The sequence below is a fragment of the Aythya fuligula genome, chromosome 25, assembly GCF_009819795.1.
Source record: "Aythya fuligula isolate bAytFul2 chromosome 25, bAytFul2.pri, whole genome shotgun sequence".
Classification (NCBI taxonomy): domain Eukaryota; kingdom Metazoa; phylum Chordata; class Aves; order Anseriformes; family Anatidae; genus Aythya; species Aythya fuligula.
In genome coordinates this window covers 6,602,069-6,628,967 of record NC_045583.1, presented here as the reverse complement: position 1 = coordinate 6,628,967, position 26,899 = coordinate 6,602,069, and the positions used below count along the sequence as shown (strand labels likewise).

The 26,899-nt window shown below is 44.1% G+C and overlaps 1 protein-coding gene across 2 annotated transcripts; it reads right to left on the bottom strand.

The window, feature by feature from the left end:
- Nucleotides 1-329: 329 nt before the first annotated feature.
- Nucleotides 330-26,378, bottom strand: C25H6orf89 (chromosome 25 C6orf89 homolog). Of its 2 annotated transcripts, none has more exons than XM_032203429.1 (8): nt 26,333-26,378; nt 21,064-21,271; nt 19,624-19,789; nt 8,559-8,713; nt 7,545-7,684; nt 6,120-6,246; nt 5,353-5,476; nt 330-4,930 (listed from the first exon to the last, which is right to left on the bottom strand). In XM_032203429.1, exons 2-8 carry the CDS (start codon nt 21,250-21,252, stop codon nt 4,845-4,847), a joined length of 987 nt encoding a protein of 328 aa, XP_032059320.1. In that variant the 5' UTR covers nt 21,253-21,271; nt 26,333-26,378; the 3' UTR covers nt 330-4,844. The 2 variants fall into 2 exon arrangements, with proteins under 2 accessions (XP_032059320.1, XP_032059321.1); XM_032203430.1 differs by lacking the exon at nt 26,333-26,378 and adding an exon at nt 24,381-26,093.
- Nucleotides 26,379-26,899: the final 521 nt, after the last annotated feature.

Sequence of the window (26,899 nt, the reverse complement as noted above, 5' to 3'; positions counted from 1 at the left end):
CTCTTCTACTTGCCTGCTTTTATCAGGTCTGGAAGAGACTATCATCTTCTTCTAACTCTCTGTCAAGGTTTGGCTGAAATATGCTGAATTGTGAAGGAGTGACAGAGGCTGTTAGCTAGAAGGACAGACATAGCTGTTGCATAACCTTTGCTTAGGGAATCAGGTTAAAACTGGCAAACTGTTTTTAAAGCACTTCTTTTGACATTTTCCAAACAAAATTGTTCCAACTTTTAAGTTAAAATGACATTTCCACAAAGTGCCCTAAAAGAGGTTAAATAACCCCTCAACAGCTGACACGCAACATGGCAAAAATCAGAAGAGGGAAAAGGTTCATTAACACTTCCATTTAATTGCAAAAAGTAAAAACTTTTTATTCTTCTTCTCTACATACAAATCTCATTTATTTACACACTTTACAGGCTTTTCCCAAGTATTTACAAAGTTTGCAATATATTAAATTACAACAATCCATAAAATTCTGCATTAATTGCATATTTACATTCTTTTTTTATCCACCACTGAATTTATAGTGTACAGCATTGAAACAGTCTTTATGCATATATAGCTTTACTTCCCAGCACCCCTGAGCCTTTATAACATGACTCCTCTCCCCACAGAGAGAGAGAATTCTAAAAATAAATCACCTGTCATTTGTTTGAATCTTCAAAGGAAAGGGGAAGACCAGCATCTCCCTTGTTTAACTCAGCAGGACATTAAATATATCCTTTATGAGAAGTAGTTTCCTGAAGACGAGAATATATAACTCTACATATAAAATTTAGGAAGAGGAGAAAGGTTTCCCAGAAGTAGGAGTTCTCTGCACACCCACTGCAAGGCCCACCAAAATGATCTGGCCCCAGAAAGTGCTCAGCTCTGTGGCTCCCAAGGGAACCAAGTGGGAGCCAGAGAACCTAGACCACTGAGCCCAGGATTGGACAGATCCTGTAGACTTCACTCTCCAGAGCAGCATTACTGGTGCGAGCAGGAGCATCACCTTGCTGAGATGCCGGCATTCACACCTCGAGGAACGTGCTTTGCCACTCTCCACCTCATCTCACTAAGGGAGTTCCCACGCTGTGAGCAGGACTGCTGAGAAAGGCGTGCAAGGTTTGCTGCTGGAAAGTCAGGGAGGCCAACCCAGAAGAGAAGGGAGGTGCTTTTATCCAGCCCTGTTCCCTGCAGTAAAACCAGCTTCCCTGACAGACTATTACAACAAGAAGACTAGCAGGAGAAGTTAACGGCCCAGGATACACAGGAAACTTGACCCTAGAAAGCTCTCCAGAACATTGCAAAGGGAGTTTGGGGCTGGGATCTGCAGAGCTGCCCCAGAGGAATGTGTGTGCACAATGCGAATGGGGAGAGGAAGAAAGACAGAAAGGAATCAACAGAAACTGGCAGCTTGCCCCCCACAGGGGATACTGATTTCCTGTTACTGAAGAAAACAGTACTCCTTTCTCCTCCTTTGAATTACCCTGAGTTCAGGGCTGACTGAGAGCAATGGTCAATGACCCCTGCTTTTGGAAACTATCTTTAAAACACAGTCCAGATCATGGGTGGCAGCCCATCTCTCTATCTTGACAAGCAGAAGAATGACCCCTCCACATCTCCACCCACTAGGTTCTTGGGTAGCACCAGTTTCAGGGCCTCACTAGTGTGATTTCAGAGCACCTTTGCAGTCTGTGGGATGTCAGGTGTGCAGACATCCCTCTCCCAGCTTAGACGTAAAGCGCTCTGAAGCATTTAAATAGATTTTTAAAATGAGGATGCACATATTTACTGGGCACCCCTCTGAGCTGGCCAGTAAAGGGGGGTATTATGCAAAACAGCACACACACTTGGATATACAAGTGCCAAAGTGAAGCTAGTGGCAAGGGAGACTGTGTTGGGAGACACACCCTCTGTGACTCATCCAGATCATGTTCATTGCCACAATGTCTCGATAGCTGAGAAAATAGACACATTCTACTCCAGTTCTACTCCAGACTGAGCAGCTCATTAGGAATTGCCGAATTCTCTAGGGAGGCCACAGCCTTTAGTAAGGTTGTGTGAAGCTGAAGCCCCTGATGAGGAAGATGGCCACTTGACCAAGATGCCAACCCCCTTTTTTTTTTTTTTTAAATCTTAGTTTTCCCACTTTGGCCTCACCTCTGAGTTGTCCATACCCAGTTCCTTACCCATGTCACAATGCAGAAGGCATTAGCATAACCTTTCTGGCAGTTGATTACAGGAGCTACTCAAGATGCTGCGCTACAGATTGAGGCTCTACGCTTGACAGCAGCTATGGCCAAAATCAGCTCTTTATCAGCAAATAATTGCCCTCCTGTTTCAGTGTAGCAGCCAATTCCTTACAGTCCTTGGAAGAAGAAGAGAAAATATACTGGAAGTTTAAAAACAAATTATGTAAACTCCAAAGGGAGTAAGGTTGGGACATATGCAATATATCACCTAGACACAGATTTGGAAACTTATGAAGACACCATAAAGTGCACTTCAAAAGCTGACAGTCCAGATTCACCATCATCAGTCCAACCAGCTGTAACACACTGACGAGGGGAGAAGCAATATCTGAAAGCACCTTTGCTAATCAGGCACAATTTTGCTCTAGCGCCCCTCCTACCCTCAACCTAAACAGCAGCTGTAAATAGATCCATTTTCTCTGCTATTTCTCAAAGGAGCCAGACAGCCACAATGACTTTAGTACGACTCCCAAAAAGCAGGCATTTCACAGACACTTGAGAATTGTCTCTGCAGCTCTTTTACAAGTTTCCTTCAAGGACACTTAGAATTAACAGCATGACCAAACCATCTGCAATCTCTGCAACAAAGGGTCCAAGCAGGTTCTTCCCGTATACAACTCCTACCCAACAAAATGGATCAGGTAAAAAAACAGTAAGAGGTGAAGTAACCTTGTCAGTCTTTGACTTGAGAAGTGCCAAAGTGTAAACAGCAACAGTCACTAATGTGGGCCCTCTGATGATTCTGCCATCACTGAATTCCCAAATTTCCATTAACTAAGACCCAGGCTTTAAGAAGAGCAAGAGGGATGGTGTGTGTGTCTTGGCATGTACAGGACTGTACGTAGTGTCACAAGTCCAAAACACACTCCAAGCACTAACAATACTAACATAACTCTTATTAATTCAATTCCCTTTAATAGCTTTGCTACAAATTAAATGTCTTCTGTTCTGACTCAGTCTCTCCCTCTTCGGTTCTACTGTATCTGATGTATGTTGGTTCAGTGTCAAGGGCCAAACACACTGACACAGGTGCTGAGATTGCTCTCATTAGCTTACAGGAGAAAAACAAGTGTTACGCATAGAAATATTTGTAATGCAGACTAAACTCTCCCAGGCTAAACTCTTTGGAGCAAGAACTGTCCTCTGCCTTATCTTTCTTAATGAGCCAGACATGGTCATCCAGTTTGGCAGCTTTTGTCAGTCCTTAATATGATTAGTAAGACGTTTGCTCCCATTTGCCTGCTTTTGCTCAAAAGCAAAGGCTGGGTAGACATTTTTCCAATTGGTCATTTTAAGTGTACCTAAAATATTTACAGAGAAAAAGGTTCTTGCTTCTAAGAACAGAGTTAGCTTGCTTTCAAACAAAACCCATTCCAATTTCATAGTAACAAGTGTGAGAGTATGTCCTGAACCCCAGCCCTGGCGTATGAGTTCAGCTTTACACATCTGTAAATGATCTTCAACAGCAGGAACAGACCCAAAGGATCAAACTTGGAAGGGACTGCAGCATCCACAGTCTGCAAACACTGAAACCAAGTCTCTCAGGACACTGGATAATGCAGTGCTCAAGCAACAGGAAGCATGCAAAGGCAGCTTGGAAGGAACTCAGGAAAAAATCAAAATTAATTCTGAAGACAATGTATCAGATTTGGAAGAAGTTGGTACAAAAAAGCCAGTGACAAGGAGATGTTCTGGTGCTCCTGCACGTACCCCAAGTCAGGAACACAGGCAGTACTTCTCCTAACAGAATATATATGAAAACAGTCATGCAACCCCAGTATCTTAGGTGCACAATCAGAACATGAACTTATAAAAAGCTTCTTTGCACCCAGCTCCACCTCCATCCAGAACTACTGCACTCCTGGCACCATGACCACCAAAACTTGCATCGGTGTTTTTATAGGAAAGGAAGTGGGGGAAAAAAAGCACAGTTACTATTTGACTGAATTACAATCTGCTGATAGAGAACAGTAGAAGAGCGATCACAAGACACAAAGAGCCCTGAAGAGATTAATCTGGTACAAGAACAATGCTGTGTGTGAGTGTCCCTGCCACTAGGCTGGGAGGCTCATGTCAGCCCTGAAGCACAGAACTGAGGTTGGCTTTGCAGGGCACACTGTTGAGGCACACAGCCATGAGCGTGATGGAGAGATGGAGCAGATGTAGGACATATCAATTCCCTTTATAGAGCTGGCCTGCCAACACAGGCTTCAGGCCTCCTCCCCAGGAGGAACGTATACAGAAATGTCACACACACCCCTCCACTCCTAACCTCCTCCCACAAAGATTCAGAAGTGCCATAATCCACAAAGGTGAATCTCATCCTGAGACATCCCTCTGTTGCTCCTGGAAAAAGCCTTTGCTGTCAGCTCAAGGCTTACCTGAGGGGACAGGGAAGGTCACGAATAACTTGAGCTTCTCCCAAACTACATCTGAGGAAGGGCAAAGGATCAGGAAAACAGTCATTTTTTAACACTGTAAACATGCAAGGTGGCAAAGCTGCCTGCCACAGTTGCCCCAGGTCTATCGCTTTCAAGATGTTGCCTTGGCTTCACAGCTGAAAATCTTCTTGTCCTGGAAGTAGTTCTGTTTTCCCACCCACTGTCCTTAGCTAGCAGCTCCATAACAAACAACCGCCGGCTCTGTCCCTTTGGCCATGAAGCTCATCATCCAGTAATCTGTGCTGGCATAACCTTTGGAAGACACATTAGATGAATCAACGCCTAATCACTGCTCATATTTCCCACAAAGTGGTGGTGTTATGCAGACACTCTTTGTGAAGAGCCTGCCCTCTGTGCCACACTGGGTTTGTAACACCTCGCAGAGCACAGTCTTGCTTAACCCCAGCTGCCCAGTGTTAGGCATCTCTGAGTAACCTCAACTACCCATTCAGCATCTCACAGTATCCAGTTGTTTGTGTTCCAGGCCATGAATTCCCACATTCAGAATAATCACATTCATATCTTGCTGCAAACACTGAAGGCACACATGAGTTCAGAGGTGGTAATGGCACACACCACCTTCTCAGGTGTCAGTTATGACAGATCCAGCTGGAAGAAGTCTCCTGGCTTTAACGGATCTCACAGACCCTGCATACTACAGTGCAGATACTCACCCAAATCTCCAGCTTCCAGCTCCACCTTGAACATCTCACAGTGTCCTCTGCACTTGTCCAGAGGTACAACAGTCATGGTGAGCTGTCCGCTTCCAACAGCAAAGAGGCCATGCAAGCTGTAGCTCTAGGATGAGAGCAGAATATTTCAGAAGCCTTGACAGACCCTTTTCTTGGGTCTGTCTAATTGAGAGACAATCACTGCCCTGAAACAAGGCAAGACAGCACAAATCACAGGTTTGCTGCTCCCCCCAGCTACCAATAGATCACGGCAAAACTCTCCAAGACAATGCAGGCCCTCCACACCCACAAAACCTCACATGAAAACAAAAGAGGAGATCAGGCTAGAAGAACCCATTTCAGTGATGTGCCTCCATGGCAGGTATCTCAGAATAGATGAAACTTATTGCCAGGAATTGCTCCAAAAAAGCACTTCTCAAGTGAATTGTGCCCCATTGCACATACAAAGTCCATCCCTTCACCACTACAGAGCAAGGCCAGGACATACATTTGAGTGGAGCTGGGACATCCCATGGGTATTTCTAACTGCCAAGGGAAATGGACGCAGTGTACTAGCAGCACAAAACTATACACACCTTCCTCCTCCTGAATGGTACAGCAAATCTGGAGATGCCATATTACACAGGGATGGGAAGAACCATTACAACTCTGCATCCACTGAAAATGTCCTGCAAAACCCCTAAAGGTGTGAAGCTTATGGATGACAACTCACAGACAGGGAAATAATGTGATAGGGATGAATTTCTCACCTTATTCCCCAAATCTGGATGGCGTATGAGGAAGCAAGTCTCTAGGGACACTGTCTTGTGGAAAGACAATGAAGAGGAAGTGGGGAAAAATTCCTGCAGAATCTGAGTTCTATCTACAGATTTGCTCCTAAAAAATAAAAAATCCAACCTGTATAAATAAAACATGTAAATATATAAATAAAACAACCCGTATTAGAGAAAGATCACATTATGACAATGCTTATATTTAAGTCTACATCCAAGATCAAAATTGTTCACCAAGATCAAAGCTTGATAAACATGAAGGCTGATACACTCCCCCTTTTTGGAGGGGGAGACTGAGGCGGAGACTAGAGAAGCTAAAAGAGCACAAACATCACTCCTAAGAGCAATATTGGACTTTTCAGCTGATGAACCTGCGCTCCTTCATATCCTTTTAGTACCTGCTGCAGGCCCATATAAACAAGGAACAAACACATTGCCTTAGATACCTAACAATTTTCCTCCTCTCCTTCCCTCAAAATGATCCAAATTGTCAATCAGAGCCAATAATTACAAAAATGGAGAGAGGTGGTATTGTATGCAACCATAACTGAGACCACATGGCAACGCAGTGGGGGTGATGGTGGAGGTGGCATGTCTAAGCATATTCTCTAGGCCGGGCAATATAGCTGGAAAAGGCAGGGTTGGGTCTGTTATTTTTACTGTTCTGTAAAGTGGCTTGACATGATTAATACTGTTATACTCCAAGTCTGTCTGCACAAACCAAACAGGACACTACCTGGCACGTTCGTATGAGCAAAGGAGCAGTCTGCTCCACTGTGGCACCTTCCCATGTTACTTCTTATCCACATGAAAAGACTTTGCTAACATACAGGGTTGCTTCACAACCTTAGAGAGTTCTGAATTGTTCAAATGTCTTGTAGTCACTCTGAAAGTTGTACCACAGTTAACAGAGGTCCAGGATTAGGCCAGGCTGTTTTTCCTGAATGAGACCAAATACAAATTACAGGATCCGTTAGTGTTCTGGTACTTCTCAGTGTTTTGCAAAAGTCATGGTACCTTTTCTCAGTTGATATTAAGGGTGGAAAATTTTCCAGAGGTTACTAGAAACATAAACCAGTTGCCACAGGTTGCCACAGACCACAGCCCAGATGACTAATATACGGCCTAAAGAATAGGACTGAGCAGTCACTAGGATATTTTTGTCTTGAAAGGGGAGCAACACATGAAGTCCCAACGCATAACATTCCATTTTTAGTGCACAAGTATTCTGCTTGGATCCAGTCAGTGTCAGCAGGTGGACAGCACCTATAACCCACACCTTTTCCTCTTCACTCCAGTAAAAGTGCAACTTGCAAGCTCCTGCTAACACACAGAGGTAAAGCCTGGGTACCCCTGAAGACAGGATATATACATCCATCGCATCCTTTATCTTTGACTCACCAGGGAAAGAAAAATGGGAAGCTCTGTCTCGGGGGGCAGCTCCACAGTTCGGATGAATTTTCTTCTATTACAACCTCTGCCAGTTCTGGATGCTGGGACTGAAAGTGCTTTAGTTCTTCATAAGAGAGATGCTGTCCTGTCTTAAACAACACAGAACAACAACAAAACAAAAAAAAGTTGTGCACCTGGAGTTTCTCCCCTCTCCCATTTCCATCCCACTGAAGAACATCCAAGAGTAACAGCCATCTAGATTGCTAAATTTTCAACCACAATGATAATTACTCAGAGGAACAACTTGCTAAGGTTGCAGAGAGCTCTCCACCCCCAATATTTTTAAAATGGGGCTAAATGTATTCTTAGATATATGTTCCACCTGTATAAACAATTTGAGTTTGTGGTTGAAAATACATGGCAGCGTTCTTCGGCTGGTGCTATTCACAGAATCACAGAATCACAGAATTTTCTAGGTTGGAAGAGACCTCAAGGTCATCGAGTCCAACCTCTGACCTAACGCTAACAGTCCCCACTAAACCATTTCCCTAAGTTCTACATCTAAACATCTTTTAAAGACCTCCAGGGATGGTGACTCCACCACTTCCCTGGGCAGCCTGTTCCAGTGCCTCACAACCCTTTCAGTGAAGAAGTTCTTCCTAACATCTAACCTAAAACTCCGCTGGCTCAACTTAAGCCCATTCCCCCTCGTCCTGTCACCAGGCACGTGGGAGAACAGGCCAACCCCCACCTCACTACAGCCTCCCTTGAGGTACCTATAAAGAGCGATAAGGTCGCCCCTGAGCCTCCTCTTCTCCAGGCTGAACAAGCCCAGCTCCCTCAGCCGCTCCTCGTAGGACTTGTTCTCCAGGCCCCTCACCAGCTTTGTCGCCCTTCTCTGCACCCACTCAAGCACCTCCATGTCCTTCTTGTAGCGAGGGGCCCAAAACTGAACACAGGGCCCAAAACTGAACACAGAAAGAGCTTGGACTAAGCATCCAGCCTTATGAATCAAGACATTACCTTGATTAGAAAAGGCTGAGACCTCTGGAGTTCTTCTGATAGTTCTCCAATGTCTGTCACAATCTGAAGGCTTTTCACAGAAGAACATGCTGTGCAACATGCAGGCAGCATAGAAGTGTTTTGTCTACAACCTGCTGTCCACCAGTCCTGGCATTCTTGGGAGGAAATAAGAGAAATGTGTTTAATAAACCAAAAACAAAATGGAAAGGAGACAGACTCAAACATAAATTCATTATCCCTAACATGAAACACTGAGATTACTTATAGCTTCCAATGGATGCAAGTTGCTCAAAGAAGCAAGCTTCACTGGGGTAGGGAACATTTCCAGCACAGTTTGAAGATGTTAGAGAATTGTCTCATGGTTTGGAGAAATGGGAGAGCTCTCTATTAACTCCACTTCTCTGTATATATAAGGCATACAGGCCAAGTTACCCTTTCGCTATCAACATGAGGAAGGCAACCACCATATACAGCGCAATTAAGTTGAAACAACTCCACAAACAATAGTGCAATCCAAAGAGCATTTACAAGTGAGACATCCAGAAGACAAAAATTACTTTAAGAAAAAAAATATCTCCAAGTTGAAAATAGTAACTCTAATGTGGTTAGTACTGATGCCATGAGCCCTGCTAAGACATTCCTGAAATCCTGCTTTTCTACCTGCATTAACTTACAAAGACTCTGTCCTGGGCAAAGTTTGCCCAGTCCCTGATATGCAGAGGATGCTGGGAAATGTGGGTTTTCACCAAGATGTGGTGCTGATATATTATTCCTTCATCTCATGCATTGACTTGAAGATAAACTGGGGAGAAAAGTCCCAACATGAGGAAAAACTTTGCAATATATGTAGCTTATTAACTTGATACACAGTCCCCCCACCTTCCTCCTGAACCACATCTATATCCGTTTTAAGTTCCAGAAATCATTGTTACACCACCATCAGCTAAACAGGACTACAGTGAACATTGCATATATCTACTGCTTCAAAAATATAATTTTTCACGTGAAACTATTACTTGATGCCTATATCCTACCTCTCTCCTCCAACTTGCAGCTCTCCCAGCACACAAGAGTAAGCAAACAGTAACAGAATTGACTTCCTGCACTGAACAAACAGGACAAGAGAAGACAATCCTGAATGCCCCATGTATTTCTATGTTAAGGCACCTGCAGCCACCAGACTAAAAGGACTTGGCTCTGATTTAGTGGAAGTAACAGCTTTAATCCTATGGGAAGATGTTTAACTTGGGCAGTGGCAACAAACCCAACCAAACACCTGATCTGTCAGGGTGGGTTAGGAACCCAAGGCCCTGGCCACACCTCACATGAGACATCCATAAATCTACCCTCATAACAGACTCATCTGTCCTGTCCAGAGCCAGCAAATGTCAAAACAGCTTGGGTCTCCTGGGCATTTGTGCAGGCCACCCATTTGGGAAATGGGGTGAATGGGAAAGAAGAGAGAGAAGAGACAGTGATGTCTGTATGAAAAATAGTTGGGAAACCATGATACACAGCAGCTCTTCAGGCATGCAGCCTTTGTGTTACTATGGTCATGGTTTCCCATAGCATCAGCCACACTGATGCTCCTGCTCATGGGTCATAATTGATGAACACCACTTAACAGGAAAGCACTTGCTTAATTTTTCCCCTCTGACATCTGCAACGTACAAATAGTAACATTATAGAGGGGTTTAGGTTCATCAGGACATAACAACAAAGAGCAGACTGGATATATTCAGACGAAAAAAAGCAAAACAGATCCCAATCAACTCACAAATGCCACACCTACTGCCAGTATATGGACTGAAAGGGATCAGGACATAATTCCTAGTCTTTCTGGAAAAAGCATCCCTGTTTTTGAGGAAAGGGGTAAAAAGGCAAAACAAAGTAGAAAATCCTTATCGCAAGCCGAAGTCCCACTCCCATGAGAAACTGCTCCAATGCATTTTCCCTCCCTGTTCACAAGAGAAAAAAGAAAATCTTTGTTCCACAGGCTGTAGAAAACTTCAATTTTACAACAAAAAAACTCAACTCATGAAAAACCGCTGGTCAGCAATGGGAAACAAAAGGCTGAAAGATCTCTCCAGAGGAGGGGCAGCCACCACGAAAAGACCAAGAAAAAATATCTTATGGTCTGTCATGATAGAGAGAGCAACATTACTATAATTTCTTTCTGTGTAAAATTTAGAAAGTTAATCCTACAGTGTTAAGCCCAGTTATCCCTAAATTCTCTCTCTGGGCTCAGGACAGTACCCCATAACTGGATACTAATCAGCTTTGACGGTATAGAGATTGATTTCTCTTTTGAGCTAGGCTGGTATATTTGCATTCTCAATTGCTTGATTCAGGAGGTTATTTCTTTTCCCTATGAATAACCCAGGCAGAGCACTGTTGAGACACATTTCAAATGCCGCAAGTGAGACTGTGGGATTTTTTTTATTTTTTTTTTTTGTAATTAATCTTTTAGATTTATTGTTTAGGGTGTTAGTCTGTGCACTAGCATGTATGTGACTGGCATGACAAGTACAGGCAGCGAGAAGGGCCTGCCCTTCCCAGGGATGGAGGGAGGTGAGACTGCACAAAGAGCAGAGGGCATGCAACCGCACACTGGGGACCAGAGCAGGAGTTTTACCAAGGATGCTTATTCTCTCTTTTGATTACACTCCCTGCATTCCTTTTACATTACCACCCTGCCCAGACACCCTGGAGGATTATTTTGGTTTAAGTCATGCACACTGTGCGCATGCATAGCTTGCTCGAATATTGAAAAGAAAGATGCACTCTTCATCTCAATGCAACCATCACGTGCAACTGTCACACGATGGTTCTATCCACTCACATTCAAATGTTAAATTGTTGGGCGTGTGCAATTATCCCTGTGGAGTTTGACTGCAGGAAAGCAGCTGTAGTACTGACACATACAACTATTCATTACGTGACGGAAGTGTGGGCCAGACCCAACGAACCTCTCCTACACGCCTGTGCTTTCTCACCCCTCTTTGAGGAGCAGCGTTCACTTCGTACACAGAACCTGTTCTCTGTTGATCACACTCACTTAACGCTTGCTTTTATACTTAATTAGCTCTACAGAACAAAATATGTCTTTTCCCTTGTGTTTGGATAGCTCCTAGCAGAACCAGTGCTGAGGACTTCCAGCTTCTAACGTAGCACAAACGAAGAGATGACAACTTTCCGTAAAATGCATCTCTGAGTAATGCTGGCAGGAGTTTATAGCTGTACTTTCCATTGTGTAGGGAAATAATTTTCAATTTACAATTAGTTTAAAATGAGCACCCCACCCTATTTGGCCCTTTTCACAGAGGATCTCCCAAGCTTCTTGGCTGTCCTCAGATCTACAGAGGGGTGTGTGCACACAGCCCCAGAGATGCTAGGCGTGTACAGTCAGATGGGAGGCTAAGAGTTTACTGAGAAGACCCAGCCCTGCTTTTACCCACTGCAGTGAAGCAGTAAAACTTACAGAAACTTGCCCACATCGATGTGAGACCAGGAGAAGGGCCAGGTCTCTTAACAGACCATATAGAGGGGTAAGTATCAGTCTGATGCCAGTGCAACAAGTTCAGAGTGAAGCCATCTAGCAGGGAAACCTTTTGCTCCAGCATGACACAGGAAGTCAAGGGCTCTTCCTGACCCCAACAAAGTGCTGGAAACAAAATTGCAGAATTGCAGGTGCAGAAGCAGCTTGCTGGCTCTCCAACAAGCTGGTTTGCTTCGCAGCACTCAGGACTGCAAGGCTGAAGAATTCTCTACTAGGCAGGTGACAGCTAAATTTGCACAGGAAAATCTGTTCCAGGGGATGGGGGCCTCTCCCAAGAATATGCAGCCACCCTAGATCTTCTGCCACCATCACCTACAAAAGAAAGCTTCCCAGAGGACTGTCTAATGCACTAAGCAGCTCCACAACCTGCAAAGGTTGGTTCCAAATCCTCAATTCATCCTTCTGAGCCTGACACTCTTCCCTAGTCCTGCAACATAATTTGCTAGAAACCAGTTCCAGGAATATACGAACAATTTTAACAAGCCTGAAATGAATTCAGGACTGTCAAGAAAAGACTATACACTTGTCTATACACTGAACAGTCACAAGACATTTCTCTATCCTTTATTGTAGGTCTACTGTATGGCTTGACCGTACTATATGGCTGCAAACATTCCATTAACCACAACTATTTCAGACCACCCCTCACAGGGTTCAACATACCATCAAGAACTATACCTGTAAGCAGGGTGGGTGAGCAGGCAAGCCTAAGGGTTCAGAAAAAGCATGACTAACATTGGAGAACTGAAAGGTAGGCTCAGGATGGGGGTGGACTCACCTGGGCCTTGCCCACTGCCTCATTGATGATGCTGGACTTCAGCCACAGTCTTATTCCTATGTGCTAGATGCAACAATGAGAAGATGCTGATCTCCACATTTGCCATGTTTCCTCACATTTGTCAAAATCAAGGGATTTTCAAAGTGGATCTGAAAAGACCCTTAGAAGGGAAGAGGTTAAGACCTCAATCTACCCTCTGCTGTGACCATACTTCTGCCCTTTACGGATACGCACCTGACAGCCAGTAAGATAACTCCTCCATTCATTTTTGTAGCTAAGGCCACAAGCTAGTTCTTACAGCTGACACAGGGCAGAGCTTTTTAAAAGACACTCGGTCCCACTTGTAAAATTCCAAGTGATGTAGGGCCCATGAGATCCTCAGTGCTCTGATTTCCAATTACTACCACCACAGAAAAGCTGCAGCTCTTCCTCCATTTGAATATATCTAGCTTCCAGATGCTGGATTTTACCATGCTGCTTTCCATTATTTTTAGGACAGGGATTTGCAAGGTCTAGCCCTTAACCTTAAAGTGAAGTTGCAGCTCATAATGTACTGTTATTGCTTTGACAGCCAAAGAATATTGCAGGCCAGGTCATCCTTGCTCCTGAGATATGACTAGCCTCTTGTTGCTTTGGGACCACTGCAGACTTACAGACAGTACACTTCTCAAGTAAATAGTTTGCATGCTGTTGAGCTATACCATTGTAGCAGATATACTATAAACTTATTGTTGTGCCTCCTTTCCCGGACTTTATGTAAAGATAAAACTGTGTTTTACTGACTGAGTTTTTACTCAAAGCCATCAATTCATGATTATTCAAAGATATCAATTCATGATTACATGTCAAGACAAATTCAGGCTAAACCAACAGGTTCCTGAGTAAGTCAGAAAGCAACAGTCAGAAGTGCTTATTAATTACAGTGTGGAAGTTCTGATTAAGGAAGGCAGCACAGTGGGTTTTTAATAATACACCATGCAGAGCTTCTGTTCCACACAAGATCCTCACCTCTTTTTCATACTGAACGTGTCTGTAGCTCTGATTTTTCTTAACGTATTTATACCTGTAGAAGTACCTCCCATTTGGTTTCAGAGCATTTGTAGGAAAAGCTAGCAACAAAATAACAGCTACAAGTAAGCCCATCAATAAACACTTATTTTTGTTCTGGGTAAAAAGTCAACAGCTCAAATAACTTCTCACTCATTTCACTAATGGGTAACGGCTGGTCAAACAACCAAAGGATGATTAGTCAATCTCTAGCAAAGCACAAAAATGACCTTGATCCAACAAGACATTGTGAAATCAAGTCTGTTCAGCCTAGCCCAAGAGAAACTCTCAGACCACTGGGACAAAAGAGCACTACTTCCAGGACAAATCTGCATAACTGAAGGTAGGCATTAAGCTGTCAGAAAATCCTCCAAAGTCCACCTGCACCTCTGGTTACATGCCTTAGAAGGCAGCCTGTGCTGCTCTGGCAGTGTCTAGATGAGCAATGTGGCTTGGAGGAACAGCATGTGTTTGAAGCAAATCCCTCTCAGCTTCTTCCACTTGCCTGACAGTGACTTGAGTCTGCAAGAGGTCTGACATGTACATATCACTAGTGCAAACCAGAGCTCTGCTACTCTGCAGAGCTCTGCCTCTGCAAGAGGTCACATACAGCACAATCACTCCAGGGAAGCAAACCAAAATGAGAATTCACTTGCTCTGCAAATGACTAAACAAGAGATTTCTGGTGACATCCAAATACAAAACAAAGAGTTTTTTAAAGTTCTGGATTACCACAATTATTTTGAGCTAGTTTATTTGGATTTGCTAACAGTAAACAGTCCACTGGCTGAATGAAGACCAAAGTAAAGCAGTATTTGAAAACTGTTTGGCACCAACCTACACTGCAATATCAGCCTTTTTTTCCCCCCCCTTTGAATGAGCCGACACAGGTGTCTGTTGGCCAGTCTCAGGTTACGTTATTAAGGGTTGTTTACACATACGCACAAATCAGATAAATTAGTAGCTGCATGGGGATGGGAGGGAGCCCTGTCTGCAACCCATGTCACACCTCAAAATGGTCAAGCCCCTGAAGTGGGAACATGAGAGCATGTAAAAACAGAATAGCAAAACAGCTTGAATAGGCCAAAATGCATTTGGTTTAGGAAAAAAAGCAATATCCATTGTAAGCAAGAGGGGAAGGCTATGCTGGAGGCAGGAAGAAAGGTCAGTTAGTGATTAGACTACTAAAATAAGCAAGAAGTTGGAAATCAGACCTCGAGGTATTGTGGTGGTTTTACCATGCTGGGCAGCTAAACCCCACAACCGCTCTCTCACTCCCCCTCCTTTAGATGAGGAGGGGGAGAAGTAAAGCAAAGAACAACTCACGGGTTGAGATAAGGATAATTTAATTAAAGGGAAATAATAATAACAATTAAATAAAGACTACCATGAACTAAACAATTTAACTAAGGGGAAATAAAAAGGGAAAGGGGAAAAGGGAAAAATAAAAAGAAGGGAGGAAAACAAACAAAATAAATGAAGGCCCAGTACAGGTATGCCCCAAGCAGCTTTCTTGTTCAAGCCTTTAATTCAGAGAAGACCCATGTTCCTTGGGCTCATACATCAATGAAACCAGCAGGTCAGATGCAGCATGGGCTGCAAAACCTGCTGGGAAAAACAGTCCAAATACTAAGATGCTTAGCCCACAGGGAGCTCAGGAAGCAGAATGTCCCCCCTCAGATGAAAAAAAAGGCACACTGGATGCTCCCTTTCTGCACAGAGCTGAGCCAAGGATAAACATATTTCAGGGCTACAATAAGAGGGGTGGCAATGAACATGAAACAGAAAGAAATCTGGCAGCAGCTGGCCCATCACAGGCTGCCTGCAAAAGGTTAACTGCAAAAAGAAGCCAGAGCCTGGCCAGGCGCCAAGGCAAGCCTCAAGCTAAATTGAAGATGGCCTGCCAAGAGGCAGAGGCTGCAGTCTTCTCCCAGCTGAACAGCTCCAGTAACCCAGACTGCTGTGACCCATCCCCACAAATAACTCCCAGAGGCACATCACAGGCCCCAGGATGTGACAGTGACATGTCATTTACAAGGTGTTGCTTAAACACAACTCCTCCAACGGGGTTCATTTCTCTAAAATAGGTTCTGTATAAAAAACAATAAAATGTTTTTTAGCCATTCTGGTCTATACAGAAGGGAACTTTTAACACAACTCTTCTCTGAACTGGGGGTAACTTATACAGGATCACTTTTATAGGTGTGTGTGCTTGCATCTGATTTTTGGGGTGCTGAGCAGCTACTGACCCAGTTGATTTTGAGCTATGAATTTGGTAAGGTTTGGGCCTTGTTATTGAAGCAAAATGGATTTTCCTTCAGGTTATTACAGGGGTTATTATCAGCACATGAATTGTCAAGTTGTTGGATGAGAGCCAGTTCATTCATCATTGACCAACATGCTTTGTGGAGGTTTTTGAGCTGCAAGGACTTACTGTACTTACCATAGGCAGACATATGAGTTAATGCAAGAGCAACATAAATCCTCATCAATGCTCTGTGTGGTTGGCAGGGAACAGTTACCAACGTGACATCAAAATTGACATTTAGATATCAACAAAGCTATAAAGATGTCATACTGTCACAAAAGGAAGAACCACTAATAAATATGTAGAATATTCCTCATTATGATTTTAAAACTTCTGTTAAAGAAAGAAAATCCCTTTTCATTTGCCTCATATTACTATATGCTCCAAGAGCTCCACTCTCATTATCTTTCCTCCTAACATTTGCAGGGGAGATGGAAGTACTCGTAGCCTTATTTTGCAGGCATAGAACAGAAACACAGAGGCAGTGACTTGTCCATCCCAACCTATTCAGAAAACAGAAATGAATCCAGATTATACAGGCTCTACTTTCTCTCCTAGGAAGTTTTGTGCTAATCCACAGGCCCAACCAAAATTATCTGTGTTGCATGCAACAGACTGAGCCCAGAGGTCTGCAAATCTGCAACCTTCATGGGGAGCGGTACAACATGAAGTGCCAAGTTATCCAGCTAAAAGAAACATGCCCACATGATGAGAGGCGTTCATCCTTCCCAGAGCAGGCAGCATGACCCAGCACTGAGGTTTTCACAAGCTCTGCGTAAACACAAGCTCAGGAAGAGCAAATGCAAACCACATTTCCGTAGAACTTTTCCCCATCCAAAGGGACCTTGGTTCCCAGCCCTGGGAAAACAGCTGAAAAAGAAGCACAGGGGCCAAACCCAAGAATCTAAGAGTCACCTTTGAAGACACAAAGACTGGGAACATTACTTTTAATATGTGAATTCATACAGAGGAGAAAGCAAGCAAGCAACAGAACAGAAAGACAGGCAAAGAGGAAATTTACTTTGGACCTAATCCTACAAACCTAATGCAATAGTCACAGCTTTGTGTGCACTGCTCTTCACCTTGTCTTTGTTGTAACAGCTCAAAGGTCCTCCCACGTCCAAAGGCAGACAGGCAGCCTTTCTCATCCACAGCACAGTTCCTGGTGTACAAGGGACTAGAATAAGGGTTAGGAGGAAAGCAGGCCACGCTGAATTGGAGGGAGAGAAGAGCAGCATCCTGTATCCCTGCTTCTCTCAAAGCCCCTCCTCCACCCTAATTTGGGGCTCTATCACTTGGAGAAACTAGGCATCCAAACCTGCCCCATAAACCTGACTGCTCAGCCCACATCTAGCCATGGAAGATGCTCCAACCTGCAATCCTGTAGACTTGCCCAAAATCTATGCTTCCAGAACAGGCCCAGGAGGGACAGCATAACCCCAGACTGCAGCCCCACACAGGCAGGCTGCCCCTGCCTGCTCCAGAGGAAGTAAAACGAGCCACCCATACACCCTGTGGCCAGGCTTCATCAAAGCAATGTGGACGGGAATTCTGCCAGCATTGCTGGTGGGCCAATATAGTCTCCAAACTGCAAACAGGTGGTGTTCAACACGAATAGCCCAGGCTGGATTTGAACTGGTGTCTGAGCACAGGAAACTTCAAGTTTCATCCTCAGCCCCCTCAAAAAATTAATCCAGCAGGTATATACACAAGAACGGAAGACGAGTAAGTATGTTGAGTCCCTTGACTAGTGTTTTTCTTCTGCTGTGCAGACTCTTTGCATGGTGTCTTATTTGCAAATGAAAAATGCTAGACCTGCTTACAAGACCTCCTATCCTCACATTCTTGTCAACGAACAGGATGACAAATGGTAGCATTACCCCATCCCTTCAAGAGACCGTAAGGCCAAAAGAAAGGGAAAAACGTTACATTCTGCAAAAGGAAGTAGTGAGAGAGAGATGGAGACCACCCAGCCCAGCCCCATGCCATTCCCTTTGTCTATCCCTCATGAATGATTTTACCACGCTTCATCCAGCAGGGAGCAGTGTGACACAAGCACTGCTGGGCCAGCACTAGGAAAGGCCTGGTAGCCACAGCTGCCCTCTGAGAAGCCAGGACATGAGGGATCTCCACAGGAATCCAGATGAGGTTCAGCCTGGGTGCTATACTCTATCATTCAAATAGTCAGACTCTAACTCAAGTTCTTTCTCTGAGGCTAGATCAAAGTTACCCAAGCCATGTCAACTCATGTCAAGTGGCTATAAGAGCCATCTCTTCACCTTTGTTTTATCTTCCCTGTGAGAGATTCTAATGAATAAGGAAATGAATAACGGGGGATACCCTGACCAACCCATGCAAACTCAAATCAACAGAAATCACACGTCAGCAGAAGAGAGAGAGAGAGAGAGACGCAGAAAATGCAGAATGGTGCTGGCATTTCAGGGAACCCTTTTTAGCTACAGCAGGTAGGTCAGAACTATAACAGAATTCCACAACACAATGAGCTGCAGAAGTTAAATATAAGCCACCCAAGAGCATGGACACTAGAGTTTGTTTTTACAGTGAGCCAACAGACGATCAACATTGTGCCACATCCCTGCTCAAAATAATCCACAGCTTTGTCATTACTGACAGTCTTTGTATTTTATCAGAGAGGCAGAGCCCATGCTTATACCGCTTGCCAGCTTAAGTCAATTGAAATGATTAACTGAGAATGAGAAACGTTCATACTTTCTGCTTCTATTATGCCAGACTAGTAATATCTGTCATGTTCCTTTCCCATGATGGGACCATCTCATTACGAAATTATCTAGCTTCCTCACACATATTACACTTAACATTACTTTAACTGCTATAAACACTGTAGGCTCGCAAGCCCACAGTTCTTTACCAGTATGCCACTTTGTAAAAAACACTTTTCCTTAAACCTAGGTCACGTGCTGAGGTTTCTACACCCTGCTCACAAATATGAAGACAAACTGTTTTTGCATGCTTACTCAGAAAGAAAGTTGACATTTATCCAGCATAGCTATCACACTACAGTTCCCAGAACTGCAAAGATTTTTAGAGAAAGGAGAACCCTTGTGGAAAATAAAAATTTGTTAAAAGCAAGGAAAAGAGTGCAAGAAGAAAATGATGAATTTAAGAGAGAAAATATGCCTCAGCACCAGTGAACAGAAGGTAATGTACGCTAGCTAGAATTCAGGATGCTGTTTTTAAGTACAGTGGTAGGGGAAGAGAAAACCATGGTGCCATGTCAATACCGCATTTGCTATTTGGTGTCTAAGGAGACACTCAAGTGATTCGCATGGCTGGTTTTTAACTTGGTATTTCTTTCTAGGGTTATGTTACAGCAGAAAAATCATTTCCTTACTCTCAAGCATGTACTTCTTAGCAATAGGCAGAGACAGCAGTCGGAGGTGACCGATGAGGGAGCCCCAGGAATGGGCTCTGGAAAGCGGAGCTTCAGGTGGCAGCAGGCTGTATGGCTGGATCACGAAGTAAACAGTTAGCAAAACCAATCCCAGCATGAGCAGGCCCTGTGAGAGAAAACAGCCATGTAATTAATTATATTGCAGTGACCTGATGCGTTTTCAGAACATGACACACCTTCTGGCTGTTATCAAAGGACTGTGGCTGTGCACCGTAAGATGAACACTCAAATTTTTTACTGTGGCTCCTCATTCAACTGCAATTCTATTTACATACACAGGGAGTTGTCATACAGTTTCACTGTTAGGGCAGTTCCAAAGATGAAGTAAAGCAGCCTTCAAATCAGACCCATGCATCTCCATTCATTTATTTTAGCACTGTGAATAATGCAGCACCAGAGCAAGAATGATCTACAGATGGTTTTGATTCCTCCCACCTAACCAAATAAAAGCTTGCACTTCCACCATGCCTCTTACACAAAGTTTACAAAGCCTTTTGTAAACATCCGCCAAGCCTTGAAACACTTTGGCAGCGCTGGTGCCAGCTCTCTCCCTCGTAACAGAACCTCAAATAAGCCTTAAGGAGATGACATTATGCATTCCCCCCCACCCGGCCAAAGTCAGAAAGAATCAACAGCAAAAACAAGAACAGAAGTTGAAAGTTCAAAATTCCAGTTTCTTGTTCTCCTGACTCATTTTTACATCTTTTATATGACAGAGGGAAGACAGAAGGGATGGATTTTTTTCTAAATAGAAACTATTACGATGATTTTTCAAAGACAACACTAAAACACTATGGAATATTATGTCAATAGGAAGCTTTACATACTTGTAATATCTCCAAGCTACCTAAGAGAATGGAATCCTTTCACCCACTTTGTAGCACTTTTTACAACATCTTCTAACTATGTTCCTCAAAACATTTTTCTGTCATCACGCACCATGGCAGTTGATTCATTTTATTGACTAGAAGGAGAGTAAAGATAGGTAGAAGCTCATGACAGGGTCAGAAACAGAACATGGATGTTTTCATTAGTCAACCCTGAACTTTAAGAATCTCCTTCCTTTCCACTATGTGTGCTGACACTTGGAATCAATGCCTGAAAAAAAAAATCCAAAGGCTTTGTTCCTTAATAATTTAAGGAAAGGGGGGCATTGACATATTCAACTTTCAATTCATATAAGCAATTCCAAATCTTGGTCATCTGTCTTCTTTTTTCAGATCAAATTCTGGAAGGAAGGAAGCAAGCTACACTTAACAGTTTTTTGAATAAAAGACTCTGAAAAATTAATCAGGAAAACGCAATGGGAAACAAAAGGCTCAGGTGCCAAAGGAGAAATTCAGATCCTCAAATAGCCTGTACATGCATAAGACACCTTACCTTGTAGACAGCCACTAAGATAGGGTAGCGTGGAGGTCCCCTTTGGGGTTCATTTCTTTCCAAGAGCTGCTTGATGAATTTCTCAATGGCTTTTTCTGACATCCCACACTGGTGGCCAGTCTGTCTCACTAGATCAATTGTCTCTGATAGCTTGTCATAGATGCTGAGGTCAGTGGCTGAAAGCTCCATGGCCTCCAATGAAAAATCCCTATGGAAAGATTCGATATATTAACAGAAAACATACCCCAGTCATCCAGTTCAACACCAGCATGTGCAAAGAGATCTCAGGAATACCAGAATGTCTAGACAAGAAGGAAGGCTTCTCTGGAGCAAGCCCATTCACTGACAGACACAACATTAGCTGCAATCTTAATAATCTCTGGTAGTCCAGTACCTCCAAAGGAACAAAAGAATATGTATACTTTCCTGAAAACGGGAAAAAAAACAGTAAAGATTCACATTATGTAAATGAACAATACTTCCCAGAAATCACTGAAAGTTCATTTATTCATCTGTTCCAAATGAATCTGTCCCATAAAGTGTTGTTCACCAAGTATGAATGCCAGCAACACAAAGTTGATCATCACACACAGTAGCCAAGCAAAGCTCTCCTGCACTGTAACTGTAGTCACTTATTTTAACGTAGATTTCTTTTCATTAAATCCCCTGTCAGCAACTAAGTACAGAACAGGGAAATGAGCAGCAAGCGCAGGGCAAAGTTCAACAGTTTACAATTTGTTTAAATTTTTGCAACCTAATGTCCAGGCCAACTGATTATTGAGTAACAGTTACAAGATAGCAGCACAGTCTGCAGGCAAAAAGAAAACTCTTGCATTCCTCTGAAAGGTTGCATTTAAGAACGACCTGAAGGCAATGTAACTAAAACTGCAGTAAGAACTGCATTGTGAACTCAGGACAGAGACAAAATGGCATTTGATAGCAAATTACTTTCCATCGTGAAATTTCAACAGGGAAGCCTGTAAGAACACACCTATGAGCAATCAACATTAAAACACAAAAAAAAGTGGTTCTTCTACCTCTCCCCCTGCCTGCCACAAAGGATGAGCCTTACAATATCAAGAGCAGCAGATCAGGCTGAAGAAAAGATACAAAGAAATAGCAGAACAAGGAAATAGCAGGCAGTGTGAGAATCCCATTGTTCCAGACATTTAGCCTTGACAAAACACTGCTGATGTGAGTATCTTTGAGGTCTTGCTTTGCCTCTCGTTTCTGAGATGGGAAAACTCGAACCTAGATCAAACCAACACTTCTCCTGGAGAGTCACAGTTTAGCAATGCATTGCCCTGAAAGCACAGGCTGAGAACCATCACAGAGAAACTCAAGGAGCTTGACCAATACACCCAGCTCACAGCTGAAAATGGAAATCAGGCCCCCAACCCCTTTTTGCTTTATGTACTACCTGACATCAGTAACAGCTCACAAATCCAGTGTGCTGCTTCACCCAGTGCAACACCTTGCCCTGCTAAGTCTGTTGCTGTACTGCAATAATCACCTAACTTCACACAGGTTTTCTCTGCATGTGCCTCACAGTACTTCCTGCATTTTAAAAACACAGGTCCATTTTGCTCACTTGAGAACAAGCTGACAAGCACTGAGCAACATGTTATTTAAACTTAGATTGGCTCTGCTGTAACCCATCCTGGCTGCACACACAGGACAAATCAGCCATAAATGTACGTATGTATATACCATTGTTATAAATGAGGTCTCAACTCAATCTGAATTTTGTAATATTTATAAAACAAATATTTCTAAAAGGTATAAAAGGCAAGTAAACAGCGCTGGGTGTGCGGGGAGTCTACACTCCACCAACATGCACAAACAAACATCAAACATTCTAAATATACAGAACATCGCTTTACATACTAAACACAAGTATGCCTATACGTATGTACAATCAGAAAAGGTAACAAACAATCCTCCAAGTTTCACGACTCAACAGTCTCCATTTTCCACTCCTTTTCTTGATTACATACAAGTCTCCATTTTCCATTCCTTTTGAACAATATGTCTTGCTTTAAGTTGTCAAGCAACTCGGTCTTCAGGCCTTTTGTATCCCGTTCTTCCCGGATCAAAGAAAAGCATATCCATCTCCTTTTCAAGGCCAATAGGCCTGGGTCAAAAGGCACGTTCAGGTCAGCAGGGGGCATAATAGCAAAGGTCTTCGGTGGCTGTAGCAGCAGAGGTGCCCATGGCATAGCAGTCGGATCAGTAAAGGAGCCCGCAGCTCCCTCACTATCTGGGAAACCACATGCTTCTGACTGTGGTCCCACAGGGCTCTTTAAGGCCTCAGAGACAGCTCACCAGGTGCCGAGCAATCCCACTGCAACCTTGTCGTTTTTAGTTGCAGAGTCCCACACCTTGACCTCAATTTGGTCCCATACTTCAGGCTCATAAACTGTCCGATTGTTAATAAGGAGAATAAGCTGTAAGGTTACCAGGACAGTCTTTGTTCCTAAGGACGTATGATTCTCCATAATGTGCAACTGCTTACCAGCAAGAGGCAGTTGTGTGCACGGGTCCGCTTCTCTCAGCTTGAGCTTCTCTCCAGCTCCAGTGCGCCTATTTCCAGCAACTTTCCGTACAAGCTTCTCTAAGCGGTTTGCTGAGTTTGGCCAAACCTATCTTCATGAGGCAATCAAAGTGCCTGTTCCCATCCTGGTCTCCATTCTGCCAGGCTGTTCCTCTTCACTTCTTTTTCCTGCTTCTTTATTGAAGACGTAACTTCATCGTGTTGCCTTTTTTATCTTGAGGGCAGGCTCCCCTCTTATATCCTTCTCCCCACAGCAGTTCTTTTCAAAACACCTTTTCATTGGTCAAACAACTTTGAATGTAACAACAACAGCAAACACCCCGAAACATCCATGCCTTAATGGCTGGAGAACAAGAAACCGGAGACTGCATGGAGTCTCCTGAATCACCTTTCTTTGTTCCCTCTAAACTCTTTTATATTCCTGATGGCCTCATCGTTAAGAGTCTAATGTTATCTCAACCACGGGGTTTTCCAGCCCCCATGGCCACATTCCCAAATCTCCCCCTTCTTTATTAATGTCAACCATTTTCTCGACACAAATTACCAGTCCATATATAACACCATGAAGTAAGATCATCTTTTTGGCAACCAAACTTGAAATCTGATTTGCCTTTCAAGGACTGGCTGACAGTTCTCCTCCTAAACCCTGGGTTTCTAGAAGTCAGAACTCAAGCAATGACATTTCTAATGATTTTCTTCAATAGTAAGGTGTAGTTTTGGGGGAGGAGTGGGGAAGAAAAAAAAAATCAGTATTACTACTAACTTCAGCAACTACTTCTCTCTCCCAAGATTAAGTCCATGTTTTGCTCTTTGCACATTTATGTGGTCACATGGTGAATCAGGAAAATTACCTGGCTGAAAAACAACCCATATTTGTTTAGTCAGCAACTGTCTAGGCATCCAGCTCAAGTAGCTAATGTCAGATGTTAAATTAATTTATTAGTTAAAATAAATTGCATTATTGATTTCAGCCCTAGAAACAACAAAAGAGTCAAATTGACATTTTAAACCAAACACCAAGCATGCAAGGAGAACATGTTGCACTACACTGCCAGGTTAATTAGTTCCTGGTCCTGTTCTGCCACCTTTCCTAGCATTCTATGCAAATATTTGTCCCAGATCTTACTACCCGAGCAGCTTCATGGGCTGGCAAAACTACTCCAAGGCAGGTTTGATCAACATCTTATTATGGAACATAAGCTCTCCAAGGCAGGGACCTTTTCTTCTGGTCTGTAGAGCACCTGGCATGCATTTGGTTCTATAAAAACAATTCATTGCTTTACTAACTCTTTCATTTATGTAATACCCCAATTCATAAAAGAAGCAAGAGCCAGCACATCTGCATGATATTAAATCCTTTTTTTTTTCCAGCTTTTAGAATTACAGTGGTTGCCTTGACACTACAATTGGTATGCTAAATGGTCTGAAAGGTTACCTAGCTTCCTCTTTTACTCCCATGTGCCAAAGCTTTTTTTGCATGTGAAGCTCTCCCATGCTGAATTCCAACAGATTCAGTGAGCTTCCTCTGTGTGCAGAATCTCTCCTGAGCCACTTAAAACAATTATCCCTACAGAAATGCTGTCAGACATGAGTTTCTCCCTTTCCAAATAGCAGAAGCATCCTACTATACTAAAACGTTGAGACACATCTTAGTTCTCCCCACCTCTACATTTGTATTCAGCTCTGAACAAGTATGTTTGAGGACAATGCCTGCAAGTCACAGGTGGTCATTTAAAAACCCTGTATAGTTTGTTGACAAATTCAACAGTAATCCGTGTTCTCAGCTAAGAAGTAAGGCATTATCCTAAGACACTGCTTTGAAAACAGATAGCTTTAAAAATAATAATACATTATATTCCTTCCCATCAGCAAAATAAGACTAACAAAATAATAATAAGAGACTACTGTATCCACTTAGCTGTTACACAATGAGTCCTTCCACACAGCAACCTCTCAGATGCAGGCATTTTAAACTAGAGAACCCATATGGTCAGTGCTATTTTTTATGAACTCCACCAACCCAAGAGGAATAAGCAGCCCCTCTCTGCTGGCCAATCCACAACCAGAATTAGCAGCAGATCTTGTCCTGAAAGGTTTCCATTCATGCACCCAGTCCGAGCAGCAAACTCTATACAGGGCTTTGCAGAGAATATGCTCTGCCTCCATGACGTACACTGGAGCGTTTGGACTGAGGCTTTAAAAAGATAAATATTTAGAAAGAAATGCTATTAGAGAAGTCTTTAAATGGGAAGAGCTGTTTGCATTGCTACTGCCATCTGGTAAACCCGAAATAGCAATATACGAGAAAAATTTTAACCTGCTTTAACACCGTTTCTGCTGCCCCCTGTACAGGGGGGAAGGGGAGGGGGCGGCGGCGAGCCCTGGCCTATAAGCTCCCCGCCCTCTCCGGGAAGAAGCCTGCATCCCACCGCCACGGTAACACGGTATCGCCCTTATTTATTTCTAAGAACCTCCGTCCAGGTTTTAACAAATAAACAAACAGAAGCAGAAATCACCCCAATCCCCGCAGCCGGGAGCCGAAGCGGGGAGGCGGGGGTGGGGCGCATTCACGCTTCAGGCCCAGGGGAGCCCTCTCCGGTGGTCGTGGCCCGGGCAGGCCGGAGGGGGCTGAGGGCCCGCTAGCCCAGCGCTGGGCTCTCGCCCCAGAGCTCCCAGCACCCCGCTGCCCACCCCGCTTGCCGCCCCCTGCCTCACCCGGCGGCCGTCCCTCTCCGCCACCCGGCTCCGGGCTCCTCCCGCCCGCGGTGGGGGCGGGCCGAGGGGCCGCGCCGCTGCTTCCTGCTTCCGGCCCGGCCCAGCACCGCCGCGGGGAGCATCTCCGGCTGCCCCGGGCGCCCAGCGCTAGTCAGAGCCTGGGACTGTCCTGAGCACCCTCGGGACAGTCCCCACCACACACCGGGGCCCAGTTCCCCCTGAGACCACCCACCCAGCACCCACTTGACACCAAAACCACCCTGAGGTCCCCCCAGCACCCTGAGAACGCCCAAAGACCCTCCCAGCACCCACCGGCGTCCACAGCGCCCCGAGACACGCCACCACCACCAACCTCTCCCGGACACCCCAATCACCCCCTTTGCGTTCCTGCACCTGATGTCGCAGCACTCCCGATACCCTCCTCCAACCCCAAGCATCTCTAATCCCTGCTTCAAACCCTGCCCCCTGCGGTGGTTTAACCCGGCCGGCAGCTAAACACCACACAGCCGTTCGCTCACCCTCCCCACTCCCTCTCTAGGACAGGGGAGAGAAGCGGAAAGTGAAGCC